The sequence below is a fragment of the Cicer arietinum genome, chromosome 6, assembly GCF_000331145.2.
Source record: "Cicer arietinum cultivar CDC Frontier isolate Library 1 chromosome 6, Cicar.CDCFrontier_v2.0, whole genome shotgun sequence".
Lineage (NCBI taxonomy): Eukaryota > Viridiplantae > Streptophyta > Magnoliopsida > Fabales > Fabaceae > Cicer > Cicer arietinum.
This window is the reverse complement of record NC_021165.2, coordinates 48,637,155-48,656,453: the sequence shown is the minus strand read 5'-3', so window position 1 is coordinate 48,656,453 and position 19,299 is coordinate 48,637,155. Positions and strand designations below refer to the sequence as shown.

The 19,299-nt window shown below is 31.2% G+C and overlaps 1 protein-coding gene across 1 annotated transcript; it reads left to right on the top strand.

Annotated features, from left to right (window-relative positions):
• Positions 1-6,159: 6,159 nt before the first annotated feature.
• LOC140920762 (uncharacterized) lies at positions 6,160-14,668 on the top strand. Its single transcript, XM_073369585.1, has 4 exons — positions 6,160-6,337; positions 6,522-6,925; positions 7,762-7,927; positions 14,427-14,668. Exons 1-4 carry the CDS (start codon positions 6,160-6,162, stop codon positions 14,666-14,668), a joined length of 990 nt encoding a protein of 329 aa, XP_073225686.1.
• The last annotated feature ends 4,631 nt before the right edge of the window (positions 14,669-19,299 follow it).

Below are 19,299 nucleotides of genomic sequence, written 5' to 3'. Positions count from 1 at the left end.
ACAATTAAATGAGTTTAATCTTGGAGGTCTATTGTTGAGTCTTACAACAAGTTTGTTAGACTTTGGACTATTCTGGTGGTCAAATCCTAGGTGACTTTGAGGTAGCATTTCAAATGTCGGAAGCTACCATACAACACAAGTTTACCCCAAATGTCACGTATATATGTTTCAAGTTGAGTTGAGGGGATCTATGAGGACAAAGTTAATTTGAATTATATGTCCTCTTGTGTGTGGCATAGTATCAAACCTCATAACCAAATACTTCAAAGTAAAATGGTATCAAACAAAGATGACGAGTCTAAAGTATAACAACATGCATAATATTATTATATATGTGTGTTGACTTACTTTGATGTTGTGATTGTATTGATGGTTTACTTTGATTATTCTTGTTAATTATGATTTGACGTGATACAATGTGTAATTAATATTTTACGTGTTCTTCTCAATTATTTTATATTATTACATGTTTTTGAAGTTCAATTCTCATTGTTTGTGTTTGGCGCTTGTGAAAGCCCAATTATTTCATGTTATCAATTGATGATCTATGCTCTAATAGATGATACCAAGTGGGAGTCATCTGTTGTATTTTTATCGAGTTTTGAAGTAATTTAGGTTTTGTAAACTCTATCGGTCAATATTTGTGTTATTTTTAGTCTTTTATTTGGAGAGAGAAATTAATTATATCTAAGTTTCGAACATTTTTTATGTTAGAAATATTTATTTAATAAACATCAGCTATATTTATATTAAAGGACTTTTAGTTGAGAATTTTTATTTAAGCGCTTTGTGTGAATGTGGCGTCCCGAAGCATACATTTCACAAGAAAACTGTGTTTTATTTTCTATTTCAATTTGGGGTTTAGGGTGTTACATTTAACGTAAGTTGGGAGCATAAGTACTCCGGGCACTTAAATTTTATCAAATTTGAGGGTACTTTTCTATTTTATACTATTAGCATGGAAGGTGTAATTTTATTCACTAATTCATCATTTTTATTTTTAGCGAATTTGCGTCGTTCTGGATTGATGTATTCTTTTAATTTGAATAAATGAATATCGTGATTTTGGAATAAAAAAAAAACATAAATAACCATTGAGAGTGACATATATATAATTGGATGAGTAATAGTTATATAAATTAATAATCTATATGCTTATACATTGTGTCAAATGTATTCTTTTAAAAAATTAACTATAATAATTGAATACAAATGTGTAATGAAAAATATTTAGAGATTTTATATATGTTATACTTCGAAAAATATTTTTCCATTGATTAATAATGGAAGTAAAAAAAAATGCTCACATTAGGCCATATTACTTGTAAATATTATATATTATTGATGCACTAATACTTGGTGAGATCAAGGCTATTTTACTATACTTTTTTTTTACATTATTTATTCTTTTTTTTTTAAAGAAAAATTTAAATAAAAAATTTATTTTTAATAATAGAAACATTAATAACTATCTTACGTTATTTATTATTTTTTATTTAACGCTAGTAACAATAAATAAATATTTTAATAATTCAGAATGAGATATTCTTTTAACATCACTTGTTATACTTGTTAGTACTAATTTATGTCATATGATATGATATAATATAATGCACAAGGACAGCTAATTATTATTATTTTTTATAGAGGATTCTTAGGATATCTTATTTTATATATTCTTTTCATTTAAGATTATTTATTTTATCTAACATTTTATATCTCAAAATATACGTGGTATAATATTTTAATAATATTAGATTCAAAATAAAAAGAAAATTAAGAAGAGTTGTTAACAAAATATAATGAAGTTGTTAGTTTATCTATAGTGGAAGTTGTTAAAATAATATACATGTTATTTGTTTTGGTATCTCTAATCGACTGCATTAACTTTGATATATTTTTTTCTTAGATATGATCTTCCGTAGGAAGAAAGAAAAATCGGTGGCTTGTGCTCTCTTAGAGATAAAAGGAAGTAGAATATTTTGATATATAAATATCAATGTAAAGTATAATGGAAAGTAAATCACCAAATTTTTACAATGAGCAACTTTTTTAAAATTAATAGTTAAATATATCGTAACAAATAATAATTAAATGAAATATATTTTTTTGACGAATAGTTAAATGAAATATTATTTAATATCATTTAAAAATTTGTAATAACTAAATATATTGATAAAAAAAACATGATAAAGAAAGTGTAATTATATTACTATAAAAAAGTTGGTATTGCTTTTGATATATATAATTTCTAAAAATAAAATTAAAAACTTGATGTTGCGAAAACGCTAAAACTACGAGAAATTAAAGATTTAAAAGTAAAAAATCTATACATATGATGTTGATTTTATACGAAAGTTTCATCCAAATAAACATTAAAAATTTAGAGTTTGTTATTTCTTATAACAGTGAATGATCATTTTTGTTTAAAAAAATAGAAGATTAGCAAAGTTTGATGGACAATGAAATAGTGTTTTTTTGTTAAATAATATTTCTTAAGATACAAGATATTAGATGTAACTTTTTTATTTTATTAAATAGAAATAGCTGGTAATTCACCTGTTTGCATCTCACTTTCTCATAGCCTATGGATTCTTGATTCTGGTGCATCTTACCACATTACTAGTAATAAGGCTTTTTTTCTCCTCTGACACAACTTCTGGTTATTTACCTACGATAGTCTCAGCAAACGGTTCCCAAACAGTCTCAAGAGATTGACATTGTCCAAATCCTCCCTACTCTGTTAGTTAATTACATTTGTCGTTTATGTGCCTGAATGTCCATTTAATTTAATTTCTATCAGTTGATTGACTCGTTCTCATGATTCTGTTGTCACATTAACTAATTGAAATGTTACTTTGCAAGATCGAATATTAATATCAGGACAATAAATTGGTGTCGGATGTGAGTATAATGGCCTTTATTATCTCTCAAACCTATCAACAACATGTCCTACCACATATTCTCCTCTTACTATACATGCTTGGTTAGGTCATCTGAGTCGTGTTAGTTAAGGAAACACACTCGTAGTTATTTCCTTGATCAAGCTAATAAACGAGCTTTGTCCTCTTTTGCATTAGTTCACTCAGATGTTTGGGGTCCTTCTCATACTATTTCCACTATTGAGTCTAGATATTTTGTTACCTTTATCGATGATTTTTCCTGTTGTACGTGATTATTTTTAATGAAAAGTAGGTTTGAATTATTTTCTATTTTTGAACAATTTTATAAGGAAATAAAAACTCAATTTGGTGTATCCATTCACACTTTGCATAGTGATGATGCCTGTGAATATTTGTCCATCAATTTCAAAATTTTATGACCTCTAACGTCATTCTTCATCAAACATCCTGTGCTGATACACCTTAACAAAATGGGGTAGCCGGACGTAAAACTCGACATCTTATTGAAACCACTTGTACTCTCCTTCTTCATGGTATTGTATCATCTTTCTTTTAGGGCGATGCTATTCTTACGATATGCTATCTTATAAGTTGCATGCCTTCGTCTATTCTTGATAACAAAGTCCGTCATTCAATCCTCTTACCGCATACCCCTCTTTGTTGAGGCAAAATCTCAAAATAATGTTTTGATGTAAATAAACAAAGATTAATTAAATACTCTAATTATGATTCTAAATAATGTGTTAATCTAACATGTGCTTTTGAGTGTAACGATCCAAGATAGGTACTAAGCAATGCAAGTAAAATCAGTTTAAAGAAAAAGCAAAAAATGAACAAAACAGAACAAAGAACGTTCTTGACAAATTATGGGAGACCAAGAACGTTCTTGACAAATTCTGGAAAACCAAGACATTCATTATCATCAAGCAAGTTCAAATCATCTGTTAATGCAAGGAAAACTCTTGCAAATTACGAATGCATTTCTAGTACATCTGTGATAGCATTTCAGCAAGTGTATTGAATCGTTGCAAGTAATAATAAAACGGTAGTACCAAGTGTCGAACTCAAGGATTGCGTTTTACTATCGAGTTGTATTTAATTACTAAAACTGAACAAAAAGTTTCTAAATTGATTGATATAATGTTTAAAATTAACAACGATAATAAAATTGATCATTTGTCCCCTCTTTGGAGTCCGAATTTGGTTCTGGTGTCTTCACGGAAGTTGTAGCTATGGATCGTAGCTTTCATTTGCACTTGGTTTGACTCCAATTGGACCCCTAAAACTCGATATATGGTTGAAAATCTCCATATAGATCATGTTGATTTCTCACCAAACTTCAGCATTGCACTAAAATAAAAAAACGACACAAAACTACGAAAAATCTCTACTTAACCAAGGAAATAACAGCATCAAAATTTCATTAAATCCAAGAACTAGAATTAGCAAAATATATCAAGTAACTCCTTAAATTAACTAATGATTGAAGATAAATAAGACTAAGAACAATGAAAAATCTGCATATGATGAAGAGTAATCAATCTACAAGGAATATATAGCTTTCATGTCAGCAAAAGAAACACTCCAAAATATCAAATATTAAAAGGCACGACTCAAAGAAAAAGTGACAAATGATCATTCTCAAGCATGGTAATATCAGTCTCCAGAATGATAAACATTACCCAGCAAGTTACAATTATTCTCCAGCATGCTTACCTTTTTCTCCAGCATGTTAAAACAGGCTCCAAAATGATAACATTATTCTCCAGTATGTTAACATAAGTCTCCAGAATGATAACATCATTCTTCAGCATATTCACAATCAATCTCCAGCATGTGAACATTATTCTCCAGCCTGTTTTGCACGAATCAAAAGGCAATCTTAATCTGAATACATTAAGCACATATCTGAGATGTTTGTGTGCATAAACAAAGGATCATCACAATCAAGAATGAGAAGCTACATATCAGACATTACTATCACATAAGCAAAAGTGTGGTCTTTGGTTTAAAAAGTGTGGTCTTTGTTCATATCAGACATTATTATCAAGAACATTCATGGTTTAAAAAGTGTAGTCTTTGGTCAAATCTGACACATGACAACTGAACATTTTCCAACGGTCAAAATAGATGTCATCAACCTCCTTGAAGCCTATAAAAGAAACCCTAAACTCAAAGAAAAAAGAAGAACTTCAAGTGCTAAGAAAATTCATCACTTCTGTTTAACAAAAGGAGAATCAGTTATGTTTTCTCTTCAAATATCAAAATCACTCCACTGAATTCTTTTATCAATAATATATTTCAAAAATGAGTTGAGCATACTCAAATTCTACTAATATCTTTAAATCTTTATTGTGTAAACTCAAGACTATAAGGGTTGCTTATAGTTTGAGTAGTTTGTACAAAATCCTTTTATGGTTAAAAGGTGAATTGTAAAATCGTCTCTAAATATTGATAGGTGATCTGATTGAATCTCTTTCTGGGTGGAAAGGAATTACTGTAACAGATCAAGGCTGATCTGATTGTGTAAAACCAAGAACATTCTCTGTTTTAACACTCAATAGATAATCTCACAGTTGTGAGTACTAGACGTAGCCCGAGTTGGATGAACCAAGATATATCAATGTGCGATATCTCTTTCCTTATCTTTATTTACTTTCAGTCATTTTTATTATCAAATTAAATAGATAAGCTAAATTATTGATTTTAACTAATGAAGAATGTTCTCCGTTTTCTCTTTCCATAACCAAGAACGTTCTTCATTTTCTGTTTTCACAACCAAGATCAATCTTGAGTTATTTTCTTAAGTTTTTAACAAGAAATACTAAAGAGTTGAATTCATAATTCAAACCCCCTTCCTTGTAAATTGACATTGCGACTTCAATTAGCATCAAAGAAAGGTCTTTAAAGATTAAACACTTAAACCAGTGCTAGAGTAAAGATCTAGAAGAATAAAATGTCAAAAGCAAAATGCATTGTTGAATGAGGATCTTCAAACAGATCACTTTACTTTGATGAAACATACTACTACTTCTGGAAGAATAAGATGCAATTGTTTATGAAATCTCACGAATAGGAATGTGTCGCATCATTACAGATGGAGATTTTATACCAAGAGTTGATCAAAATGATTCAACCTCTACTAAAAAGAAATAAGTGGACTGGAGAACTGAAGATAAAACTAAGGTAGTCTTAAATTCTAAAACTCAATTATTCATATCGTGTGCTTTGAGTAGGGAAGAAAGCGAAAAAGCTGATGAATGCAAAACTGCTAAAGAAATATAGGACACTGAAAACTTATCATGAAGGAACAAGCCATGTCAAAGAAACAAGAATAGACATTGTCATAAGGAAGTTTGAGTTGTTCGAAATGAATGAAAGAGAAACTATTGATGAGATGTACTCAAGGTTCACAACTATAGTAAATGAGATGTGTTCTCTTAGCAAAGCTTATTAAGTACAAGACAGAGTAAGAAAAATCATGAGATTTTTTCCAACCATATAGAGATCGATGGTGACAACTATAAGCCAAACCAAAAATCTTGAAGTGCTTGTATTAGAAGAACTAATTGGAACTTTAAGAGCACATGAAGTGCTGTTATAAGAAAAAAAAACCAGCCAAGAAAGGAAAAGAAATAGCCTTGAAATCATCTCAAGAAAGTGTACCAACACAAACAACGGAAGAATTAGAAGAAACTGGATACGAAGATTCTAATGAAGAAATAGCCCTTCTCAGCAAAAGAATTCAAAGAATGATGAGAAGAAAAGACCAGTCTAAGAAAGGATTTCCAAACAAAAAAGAAAATCCCAAAATAGAAGTGGACAAGAGCCAAATCACATGTTTTGGATATAATAAATTAGGACATTACAAAGCTGAATGTCCCCTATGTAAAAGACCACAAAAAAGATTTCCCTTCAAAAAGAAATCAATGATGGCTACATGGGATGAATCAGATGAATCTGATGTTGAAGAAGATGAAGAAGCCAACATATGCCTAATGGCAAAAGCAGAAGAAAATGAGGTAACGAATTATAAACCTTGTCTTTTGTGTGAACAAATGGAAAAAGAATTTGATAACTTGCTAAATGATTCAAACTTTGTTCTTCAAAAGTGTAGTTCTTTAAAAGAAAAATTCCACAAAGAAATAGAAGAGAAAGAGAAAACTCAGGCTATGAATGAGGAACTTAAAGAGATCATTCAAAATATGAAAGAATCTCAGCTCAAAGATTTTAAAACTGAAAGTCAAGAAAGTCAAGAACGTTATGCATTTCAAAAGGAGAATGTTCTCCTGAAAACTAAAGTTGAACTTCTTAAAAATGACTTGTCAAATTTCATTAGAGCTACTGAAACCTTTCAAAAAATCATGGGATCTCAAGTTAGAATATTCGATAAAGCTAGTCTTGGTTTCGATGAAACTCAAAAAACCAAAATGTATGAAAACTTTTTTGTTCCTGAAAGAAAAAGGGTAAATGCAAAATCAAATGTTCATATTGCAGCAAGATTTGACATCTGGAATTTGCATGTTACTTTAATAAAATAGATGAAAACATTAAGAACAAAAATATCTTCATAAAAGAAGTACATTTTGGAACAAAAACAAAGTTTTTTCAAAATCTGAAAAAAGGAGAATGTTCTTCAGTAAATTTAACAAAAGGAGAATGTTATGGAATTTTACAAAAACCAGTTAAACTTAGTTTTCTAAACCTTTTCCAAGACAAACAATTAGATGTTCTTCCTGTTTCAAGATTGGCCACTCTGAATCACCATGTCATATTAAAAAGGAATCAAAATTGGAAACTAACCCTCAAGGACCCAAGACCAAGTGGGTAGCTAAAGATAATGTAACAAATCATGCAGGTTGGATTTAAAGGTGTCAAGAAAAAACCATGGTTATTGGACAGTGGTTGTTCAAGACATATGACAGGTGATAAAAATTGTTTCATGTCTTTTGTCAAGAAAGATGGAGGGTCTGTCACCTTCGAAAACAATAATCAAGCTCAGATTAAAGGTAAAGGAATAATTGGTAAGAAAAATCATGCTCAAATAATTAATGTTCAATGTGTGGAAGATCTGACACATAATCTCTTAAGCATAGGTCACCCATGTGATAATGACTTTGAAGTTATTTTCAAACCTAACCTATGTGAAATCATAAAAACAAATTATGGGGAAGTTCTTTTTTCTGGAACAAGAAAGTTAAATCTGTATGTTTTATATCTTGAGGAATTACTGATGAATCATGCTTCATGTCTGTCAATAAAGGCAAATGGACTTGACATAAGTAGACAAGTCATGTTAGCATGAAAATCATTTCAAAAATTTCAAAACTAGAACTTGTTAGAGGATTACCGAAACTGAATTTTGAGAAAGATAAAGTATGTGAAGCATGCGCTAAAGGAAAACAAGTTAAAAGCAGTTTTCATTCAAAAGATTTAATTTCCACAAACAAGATTCTTGATCTACTTCACATAGATCTGTTTGGACCTATTAAAACAATAATTTTAGGAGGAATGAAGTATGATTTTGTTATTGTTGATGACTTCTCACGATACACTTGGATTTTATTTTTAAAACAAAAAGATGATTCTTTTGATGCCTTCAAAATCTTTTGTAAGAAAATACAAAATGAAAAAGATTCCAGCATCATTTCTATAAGAAGTGGTCATGGAGGAGAATTCATAAATGCCTCTTTTAAAACCTTCTTTGATGAACTTGGCATTTCTCATAATCTATCTTGTGCAAGAACTCCTCAATAAAATGGAGTTGTTGAAAGAAAAAATAGAACCTTACAAGAAATGGCAAGACCAATCTTGAAAGAGTCTAATGTTGAAAAATATTTTTGGGTTGAAGCTGTCAATACCTCATGCGACATTCTAAACCGTGTATCATTAAGAAAAATCATCAACCAAACACCATATGGAATCTGGAAAAACAGAAAGCCAAACATCTCAAATTTTCACATTTTTGGATGTTATTGTTATATTCTGAACAACAAAGAAAACCTTGGAAAGTTTGATGCAAAATCTGATAAAGCTATAATTTTGGGTTACTCAACTGATTCTAAAGGGTATCATGTTTTCAAACTAAAAGCCAAAATTATTGAAATCAGCAGACATATATTATTTGATGAATGTTCCTCAGGAAACCTAGATTGATAAATAATTTTTGTTTTATTCTGCTCCTAAAAGCTGGAGAACTGTTAGTGATCATCCTCAAAATAAAATCATTGGAGATACAATTGATGGAGTTAGAACAAGAATTTCATTCAAGAATTTCTCCGTTTTTAAATGAACAAGTTTATGTGCGTCAACCTCCCTGTTTTGAAGATCAATCAAAATCAAATCATGTTTTTAAACTTACCAAGGCTTATATGGATCAAAACAAGCACCAAGAGCTTGGTATGAGTGATTTAGTTATTTTTTAATCAAAAACAGACTTTCTAGAGGAAAGATTCACGCTACACTATTCAAGAAAATTGATAAAAATGATTTACTTATTGTTCAAGTGTATGTCGATGATATTATCTTTGGCTCAACTAATGACACAATGGGCGAAGCTTTTTCAAAACTCATGCAAAGTGAATTTGAAATGAATATGATGGGAGAATTAAGATATTTTCTTGGCTTGCAAATTAAGCAACATGAAGATGACATTTTTATATGTCAAGAAAAATAAATAAATATCTCTTTCAAAATATAAAATTAATGAAGCCAAAATCACGATTACTCCCAGGCATCCATCTTCTTCATTAGACATAGATGAAAATGGAAAATCTATTTATGAAAAAGAATATAGGGGTACGATAGGGTCTTTGCTTTATTTAACTGCTAGTAGAACTGACATTGTGATTGTAGTAGGATTATGTGCTAGATTTTAATCCGCACGTAAATAATCTCATTTAACAACTGTAAAAAGGATTTTTAGATATCTCGTTGGTACTACTGATCTTTGAAGGTGCAAACACGAGAAAGATGGTTGAATTGTGTTTGCCAAAGTTGACAACTTTTTGATAATTTAAAAATAAATAAATAAAAAACTAGTTTGGTTTTGGTGACTTACTTGGAGTGGAAGCAATTCGATTCAGACGTAGCAAGCAATTAAAGCATAAATAATTTGACACATAGATTTATCCTGGTTCACCACTAATTTGGCTACATCGAGTCCCCTCATTTAGAAGGCTTTAATCCACTAATTCAAATACCTTGAATTACAAAGCACTTGACCCTCCAAGTCAGTCTTCCCAAACAGCTTGGCAACCCCATACTTTTGAGAAACTAACCACCTTGCCCTACAAGCCAAGTCTTCTCCTAACAATCTCACAACCCAGATTGAAGAAGGAACTAAACCACTATCGAGTCGAATACAAAAGATTGGAACTTGAGATGTTGCTTTTAACAAAGCTTATAATAATAATAATAATAATAATAATAATAATAATAATAATAATAATAATAATAATAATAATAATAATAATAACAACAACAACAACAATAATAATAATAATAATAAATTATACATTTGAATCAAATCAATTATTTGCTTTATTATAAATTCTTCAATTATGAATTTGAATTAAATCTTATTTTAGATTTCTTCAATTATAAATTTGAATTAAATTTTATTTTAGATTTTCATCAATTATAATTTGCAATCAAATCTTATTTTAGATTTTCTTCAATTATAAATTTGAATCAAATCTTATTATAGATTTTTTTTTTCAAAAACATAAATCTTCTTTCATACTCTTTGAAGTCAAATATGTTGTTCTCATAAAATACTTTTGTTAACATCAAAACTCTAAATGTAGAACCAACTTTTGTTCTCATGATAGGATATTTGCTTTATTTAACTGCTAGTAGACCTGACATTGTGTTTGTAGTAGGATTATGTGCTAGATTTCAATCCCCACCTAAAGAATCTCATTTAATAGTTGTAAAAAGGATTTTTAGATATCTCGTTGGTACTACTGATCTTGCCCTTTGGTATAGAAAAGGTTCACATTTTGATCTTATAGCTTACTGCGACGCGGATTATGCTGGAGACAAATGGGAACTTCATTTCCAAAACCAACTCTAGTGAGAGCTCGAGCTTCAACTACAACTCTAATGAAACCTTCAGCTGCAACTGCTACTACACCACTAACACCTCTATTTCACCACCACTCATTATTCCAAATCCGCAACACAACAAAACATGTGAACATGTCATGACATTCATTCCTACACCAGGGTTTTGTCCACCACAACCTTAGATAGATGTTTTAGGATGTTAAATAATTTGTATTTTGAATATTGTCGCGTTTGGTTTGTCTACGAACAATGAGCCGCCGCTAATTTTATTTCTTTGAAAGGAAAAATTAGATAAAACCTAAAATAAAATTCTTCAACAAAATAAAACGGATTCGGGAGTCGATTACGAAAAGTAATATTACCCTACATTGTCCGTCAAAAGAGTTACCATATAAATAATTGTACACAAATTATATATAATTATTTATTTTACTCCTAAGAGAATAATAAAAAAGAAAATAAATTATTTACATTAATAAAAGAAGCAAAAATATATTTTTATTAATTTGGTTTGACAAAGGGAAAGTCTTGCTCCTACGTATTCTCAAGTGCAATAGGGAAATCAAAAGATGTGTACTTCTTGGATAGAAAATATTTGTGTTATCCGATTTTATTATTTATCGATTTTAGTTATTATTATTATTATTATTATTATTATTATTATTATTATTATTATTATTATTATTATTATTATATATGTATCCAAAAAAAAGTAATAACAATAATAATAACAAAAAATAGGTGAGATGTCGTATCTTTTTAATTTGTATTTGGTTTTAAATTTAAGAAAAACTAGTATTTGTTAGAAAATAACGGTAACACGATGGTATGTGAGCGAAACAGATGAATGCAACGACGAAACAAAATATGCAACATGTTAAAGAATTTGCTCATGCGTTGTCGGATTTGTTGCGGCACAAAGGCCACCGACGAATGGAGGTGAGTTATGCGGCGTGGCGAGCGATGATGAATTTCATCCGGCGGCGGCGATTATTAATTCTAATCCTAAGAAGAAGAAAAATTATTGATCTAGTTGGTTGTTATGATTTTCTGAGTTATTTGATAAATCATGATATGAGTTTTGTGTTATGTTACAATGGGGTAAAATTTGTTTTACTTGGTGATTGATTTATAAACATAAATTATTTATGTTATTCCCTCAACCCATTGTCAATCGTTCGCCCTCCCCTCTTCCAATGCCCCGCTCTTAATTTAAGCGAAGTCCCTCCACACCTTCACAAATCTTTCTCTAAACCTATTGAAGCAAAGAGACGTTCCATGAGAGTCTCAACTGGAATTGAAACTTCAAAGGCAAAACCCTCAAAACCCACCATCTTTGTCATCTCCGACATTCAAGATTTTGAACCATCTACACCAAACCCTACACAATCTTCCACCCTACAAATCTTTCTCTAAACCTACTAAAGCAAAGAGACATTCCATGAGAGTCTCGAGTAGAACCGAAACCTCAAAGGCAAAACCCTACAAATCCACCATCTTTGTCATCTCCAACAGTGAAGATTCCGAACCATCTACACCAAAACCTACAAAATCTTCCACCCTATCAAACCCTCTGAACCATCAACATCTTCACTTCCAACTAAACCCTATTTTTCAACACCTCCTAATAAAAAAAATGAAGTCAATCCTCTCCAACAAAACTTGTTGGAACCAAGCTGATTTTACATTAAGAGTTTTGATGTTAACAAAAGTATTTTATGAAAACAATATATTTGACTTCAAAGAGTATGAAAGAAGATTCATGTAATTGAAGAAAATCTAAAATAAGGTTTGATTCCAAATTATAATTGATGAAAATCTAAAATAATATTTGATTCAAATTTGTAATTGAAGGAAATCTAAAATAAGATTTAATTCAAATTTATAATTAAAGAAAATCTAAAATTAGATTTGATTCATATTTATAATTGAATAAAATCTAAAATAAGAATTGATTCAAATTTATAATTGAAGAAAATCTAAAATAAGATTTGATTCAAATTTATAATTGATGAAAATCTAAAATAAGATTTGATTCATATTTATAATTGAAGAAAATCTTTGACCAAGTTGAAAAGATGATATGGTCAAGATTTGAATTATATTTGAAGAAGATTTGATCAACATTTGAAATAGATTTAATTAAGATTTGGAGATGATTTGATCATGATTTGTAGAAGATTTAATCAAGATTTGATTAAGTTTTGAAACAGATTTGGCCAAGATTTGAAGGATATTTGAAGAAGATTTGAAGAATATTTTATCAACATTTGAAGAAGATTTAATTAAGATTTGAAGAAGAGTTTATTTGAAGAGTTTACAAACTTAATCTACACAAAATAGGAACAAAATCAATCTGAAGAATTTACAAACCCAATCTACACAAAATAGAAATAGAATCAGTTTGAAGAATTTACAAACTCAATCTGAACAAGATACAATTTAGAATGAAACAAGGACTAAATTGAAGCCCAAATTTTTACTATAAATAGACACTCAAGCCTGAAGGAGAAAAACATCGAAAAGCATAAAAGAGTAACTCAAGCTCAAAGTTCTCAATTCATCTAAGAGTTCAAAGAGAGAAACACTTGTTCTAGAAATATTTTATGAGTGTTCTTTTCTTATAGTGTGAGAGTTATTAATATTATTAGCTTTGTTAGAAGCAACAACTCAAGTTCCAATTTTTTGTATCCAACTCGATAATGGTTTAGTTCCTTCTTCAATCTAGGGTTGTCAAGTTGTTAGGAGAAGACTTGGCTGGTAGGGTCAATGTGGTTAGTCCCTCAAAAGTTTAGGGTTGTCAAGTTGTTTAGGAAGACTGACTTGGAGGGTCAGGTGCTTTGTAATTCAAGGTATTTTAATTAGTGGATTAAAGCCTTCTAAATGAAGAGACTGGATGTAGCCAAGTAAGTGGTGAACCAGGATAAATATATGTGTCAAATTATTTAAGCTTTCATTGTTTACTACTTCTGAATCCGATTGCTTCTTATCTAAGTAATTCATAAAAATCAATCAAGCTTCATCAAACTAGCAAAAAATTATCAACTTTGGCAAATCCAATTCAACCACCCTTCTTGTGTTTGCACTTCAAAACCTTCCTCAAAAAAAAAAAAAAAAAACCTAAAGGTCAAAACCGCCATAACTTTATCTCAATTTTGGCCAAGAACAAATTAAAAAACCCCCCCAATAAGGCAAAACCACTGCTCCAAAGCAAAAGCCTCGAGAACGTTATCGACGAACTCCAGAACGTTCTCATTCTCCTTCACCAGAACGTTCTGCACCTAACACTGAACATCTAGAATGTTCTCCTTCACTCACCCCTCCCCAAATCTGGCCCTAAACTCCACTTCCCTCCACCCATTCCGTCCAACCTCCAAAAAAGTTATGCTGAAAAATGGGTTGAGCGACCTGCTAGAATTGGTAGTGTTTTCCTGCTTGAAAATCTGATCGTAGATGACAACTCCATTCAACATCACATAGACGCCCTTGCTTGGACCCCATTTTTGCAGATTTTTTATTGTTTCTACCCAGATGTGGTGCGGGCTTTTTACTACAAATCTCAAACCTTTCCTGAGAAGTCACTTCTAGTGACTATTCTCAAGGGTATTGAAATTATGTTAACTCCTAACATTCTTGCCTCCATTCTCGATCTACCAAATGATGGTCCTTCTGTATTTGGAAAGAACTGGAACTAAATTCTTAACCTTAACAAGAAAATGAGTTTTTGCTGAACTATTTCAAGAGGGCTGCAAAAGCTATTTGTCTATATCCTTAAAGCTCCTCTACAAATTCTTTAACAGTATTAGCCAACACTCGATCTTTCCTCATTGTGGGAGTCATGAGTAAGTCTCCAATAATGATGCCTTGATCATCCATCATCTCCTTAAGTGCAAGAGAGTTAATATGCCATACATCATACTTCAAAACATGATAGCTGCCATAATGAAGGACTACAAGAAAAATACAGTCCCTTATGGCATGCTTCTTTAAAAAAATATTTAGGTATTTTGAAATCCCTCTCTCTTCTGAATCATCCACCATCAAAATTTCTAAATTTTCTTCCAAGAATGTTTCTCATATGAATAAACAGTCCTCCGCCAAAAACATTCCCAAAATTGCTCTTTTCTCCACCTCTCACAAATGCAAAGGTTTTGCGCATAAATCTGGTGCATCCTCTACTGTCCCAAGAGAACAGTCTAAACCCACCGCACCAAATCATTCTCCACAAAATCTTGAACAGACAACTGCTCAATGATGTTCTCCACCTACTGCTCGAGAACGTTCTCCACCCTGCCCCACTCAAACAGCCACTCAAGAACGTTCTTCTCCAAACATTCTCTCTTTCTACTCCAATCCACCTACCCTACCTTCCGTCTTTCAACATCAACTGAGGTACCTACTGTTCCCCTTCACTATAATCCACTAAGTGACATGTGTTCTCAACTTTCATTTCACTCATCAATCATGTCACCGACTTTTGCCTCTCTATAAAAGACCAACTCATCCATCTTTGATATCAGTCAATGTAAATTGACACTGCTACTTCACTCTTTACTCACTTCCTCCTTGTGTCTTCGGATCTACATGTTGTGTCCACAATCTCACTCTTGGTCTTGACAAAATTTTTGCTTGATCACTAAAATGTGTCTTTCTTGGTTATCATCGGTCCCAAAAAGGTTATCGTTGTTATTCTCCTACTCTTTGACGATATCTCATATCGGTTGATGTCACATTTTTTGAGTTTGTCACATAGTATGAGTAGTTTTTCGATCCTTTGTCTACTACTATTCTTGTGGACCTGCTAGGGTTTGTTTTGTTGGAACCAAGTTGGTTTTACATTTAGAGTTTTGATGTTAACAAAAGTATTTTATGAAAACAATATATTTGACTTCAAAGAATATGAAAGAAGATTCATGTAATTGAAGAAAATCTGAAATAAGATTTGACTCCAAATTATAATTGATGAAAATCTAAAATAAAATTTGATTCAAATTTATAATTGATGAAAATGTAAAATAAGATTTGATTCATATTTATAATTGAAGAAAAATCTTTGACCAAGTTGAAAAAAAGATATGGTCAATATTTAATGAAGATTTGACCAATATTTAATAGAGATTTGAAGAATATTTGAAGAATATATGATCAACATTTAATGAAGATTTGAAGAATATTTGAGCAACATTTAATGAAGATTTGAAAAATATTTGATCAACATTTAATGAAGATTTGAAGAGTATTTGATCAACATTTAATGAAGATTTGAAGAATATTTGATCATAAATTGAAGAAGACTTTATTTGAAGAATTTACAAACTCAATCTACACAAAATAGAAATAGAATCAAATTGAGGAATTTACAAACTCAATCTGAACCAGATACAATTCAGAGTTAAACAAAAACTAAATTGAAATCCAAATTTTCAAAATAAATAGACACTCAAGGCTGAAGTAGAAAATCATCAAAAAGCAGAAAAGAGTAATTCAAGCTCAAAGTTCTCAATTTATCTTAGAGTTCAAAGAGAGAAATACTTATTCAGGTTAGAAATATTTTCCGAGTGTTCTTTTCTTAGAGTGTGAGAGTTATTATTATTATTATTATCAAATTTGTTAGAAGCAACTACTCAAGTTTCAATCTTTTGTATCCATCCCGATAGTGGTTTAGTTTCTTCTTCAATCTGGGGTTGTCAGGTTGTTAGGAGAAGACTTTACTTGTAGGGTCAAAGTGGTTAGTTCCTCAAAAGTCTAGGGTTGTCATGATGTTTGGGAAGACTTGGCTTGTAGAGTCAAGGTGGTTAGTTCCTATAAAGTTTGGGGTTGTCAGGCTATTTGGGAAGACTGGCTTGGAGGGTCAAGTGCTTTGTAATTCAAGGTATTTGAATTAGTGGATTAAAGCCTTCTGAATGAAGGGACTAGATGTAGCCAAGTAAGTGGTGAACCAAGATAAAGCTATGTGTCAAATTATTTATACTTTTGACGCTTGCTGCTTCTGAATCTGATTGCTTCTTAACTAAGTAATTCATAAAAATCAATCAACCTTTATCAAATTAGTAAAAAGTTATCAACTTTAACAAACACAATTCAACCCCCTTCTCGTGTTTGCACCTTCATGTTTCACCTTCTCTTTTACCACTAGAGCCTATTACGTATGTCCCATTTGATACACCTCCGGTGGCCCCTCATGTTGCCCCACTCGAGACTCCTTTTGAGGATCCTCCATCTGTACAACTTCTTCAGACATACCACTGTCATCAACCACCATCGGTTGTACATGTCCCTAAATCTGCTTTGCATTATACTTGTTTGTCTTCCCTGTCTTCTATTTCTATTCCTAAATTTCCAGGTGAAGCTTTGTCCCACTTAGAGTAGAGATAAGCAATGATTGACGAGATGTGTGAACTTCAGAGTAGTGGTGCCTGGGAATTGGTTCCTTTACCATCTGGAAAGTCTTTAGTAGGATATCGTTGGCTTTATACGACGAAAGTTGGTCCTGATGGTAAGATTGATTGTTTTAAAGCTTGTTTGGTGGAAAAAGCGTACACTCAAATTTTTGGCCTAGATTACAGTGATACTTTCTCCTCTATGGCTAAGATCCCCTTTGTTAGACTACTCTTCTCTATTGCAGCCATCAGACATTGGTCTATACACCAACTTGACATTAAAAATTCTTTTTCGCTTGGTAACCTTGAAGAAAAAGTGTATATGGAGTAACCAACTAGGTTTGTTGCTCAATGGGAGTCCTCTACCAAGGTTTGTCGACTTCAGAGGTATTTCTATGGTCTTAAATAGTCTCCTCGAGCTTTGTTTGGAAGATTTGACACAATAGTGCAACAATTTGGTATGATTTAAAGTGAAGCTGATCATTCTCTTTTATATCGCCATTCAACCCAATGGTGCATTTACTTGATTGTATATGTACATGATATTGTCATAACTTGTAGTGATCAGCAGAACATACTCCAGCTGAAACAACATTTATCTCAACAGTTTCAAACTAAAGATCTTGGCAAGCTCTGCTACTTCTTGGGTATTGAGGTAGCCCAATCTAGGAAAGGCTTAGTAATTTCAAAAAGGAAATATGCCACACGTATTCTTGAAAAGACAAGTTTATTGAATGTCAAGCCGGTTGACAGTCCTATAGATCCAAATGTCAAACTTCTACCTAATCATGGGGAGCCATTTTTAGATTTAGGGAGATAAAAAAGATTGGTTGGTAAATTAAACTACCTCACAGTCACCCGTCCATACATTTCTTTTGCAGATAGTGTGGTAAGCCAATTCTTAAACTCTCATTGTCAAGAACGTTGGGATGTTGTGATATGAATCTTGAAATACATTAAAGGTGCTCTAGGAAAAGGTCTAATTTATGAAAATAGATGACATACTCAAATAGTTGGTTATGCATATGCCGATTGGACAGACTTATCCATTGATAGGCGATCCACTTCTGGATATTGTGTACTTGTTGGAGAAAACTTAATATCTTGGAAGAGTAAGAAACAAAGTGTATTTGCAAGATCTAGCGCTGAAGCTGAATACAAGGCTATGTCATTAGTGACTTGTAAGCTCATTTGGTTGAAACAGTTACTCAAAGAGCTTCAATTTGAATAGGCAACACAAATGACATTAATCTGTGATAATCAAGCAGCATTGCACATTGCCTCTAATCTGGTTTTTCATGAGAAGACCAAGTATATTGAGATAGATTGTCACTTTGTAAGGAAGAAGATCGAATCAGGCGACATCACCAATAGCTCTGTTAATTCCAATGATCAATTGGTAGATGGATTCACTAAGTCCCTAAGAGATTCTCGAATTAGTTTTTTTTCTTCTTTTTTTTTCTTTCTTTTTTCTATCATTCTGTTCCACTCTAAAAATTTTGATTTCTTGTTATTATCACCCCAAGATTTTATAAAGCAAAAGAGAATGATTGAAAAATAAGAAAAACAAATTAGACTCAAATATCATATAAAGATCCAAAAATAGAAGTTCATTTCGTAGAAAAAAATAAGCATGATTTAGATTTTATATTGATTGATTTAAAAGATAATGAGAATGAATACACTTTGCTCTTTATATTGAGCTTAGGAGAGGATTAACAAACTAACCAAAATTTTATCCATTAAATCTAATCAAATAATTGAATTTAATGTTAATTGCAAATTTGAATCAAATTATATGTTATCTAATCCTAAAATAAATTTTAAATCAAGTCAAATCTAATAGTTAAATCAATCTAAACAAATCAAATCTAGTGGAACTAAAATTATTCAAAACTAAAAAGAATTTAAATCTAATCCTTAAATCAAATATAATCAAATTTAAA